The 759-nt window shown below is 55.7% G+C and overlaps 1 protein-coding gene across 1 annotated transcript in view; it reads left to right on the top strand.

Moving 5' to 3' along the window:
* LOC122192791 (putative GPI-anchored protein pfl2) overlaps positions 1–751 on the top strand; it is a gene marked incomplete at its 3' end in the record, with an annotated part of 1,497 nt that extends 746 nt beyond the window's left edge. The window contains 3 exon segments of the mRNA XM_042893445.1: positions 15–314; positions 363–719; positions 722–751. Of these exon segments, the coding sequence (XP_042749379.1) occupies positions 15–314; positions 363–719; positions 722–751 (687 nt within the window).
* Between the last annotated feature and the right edge of the window lie 8 nt (positions 752–759).

Genomic DNA, 759 nt, shown 5'->3' with positions numbered 1-759 from the left:
CCTGCACCTCCACCATTACCCCCATGATCACTTCCACCTCCACTGCCATCACCTCCATCTCCACCACCTTCACCTCCACCATTGCTTCCACTTCCACCATCACCTCCACCTCCAGCACCATTACCTCCACCCTCACCTCCACCTCTGCCATCACCTCCAATTCTACCATCACCTCCACCTATACTATCACTTTCACATCCACCATCCCCTCCACCTCCTCCACCACCATCACCTCTACCTCCACCACCACCACCACCTCCACCACTGCGTCCACGTCCACCACCATTACGTCCACCATCATCATCTTCACCTCTGCCATCACCCCCAATTCTACCATCACCTCCACCTATACCATCACCTAGCCATCCACCATCACCTCCACCTCCTCCACCATCATCTCCACCACCTCCTCCATCACTATCACCTCCACCTCCATTACCACCATCACTATCTCCTGCACCTCCACCATCGCCTCCACTTCCACCATCACCTCCACCTCCAGCACCATTTCCTCCACATCCACCATCACCTCCACCTCTACCATCACCCTCACATCCATCATCACCTCCATCACCATCACTACCTCCTCTACCTCCACCACTGCCTCCACCTCCAGCACCATTTCCTCCACATCCACCATCACCTTCACCTCTACCATCACCCTCACATCCACCATCACCATCACTGCCTCCCCCACCTCCACCATCGCCTCCAACTCCATAGTACCATTACCTCTACCTCCACCACCATTGCCTCCAC

The sequence above is a fragment of the Lagopus leucura genome, unplaced genomic scaffold (assembly GCF_019238085.1).
Source record: "Lagopus leucura isolate 7727_CA_CO unplaced genomic scaffold, USGS_WTPT01 27860-0_obj-0_obj, whole genome shotgun sequence".
Lineage (NCBI taxonomy): Eukaryota > Metazoa > Chordata > Aves > Galliformes > Phasianidae > Lagopus > Lagopus leucura.
Note: the sequence above shows the minus strand (reverse complement) of the source record. Positions and strands in the feature narration are given on the sequence as shown.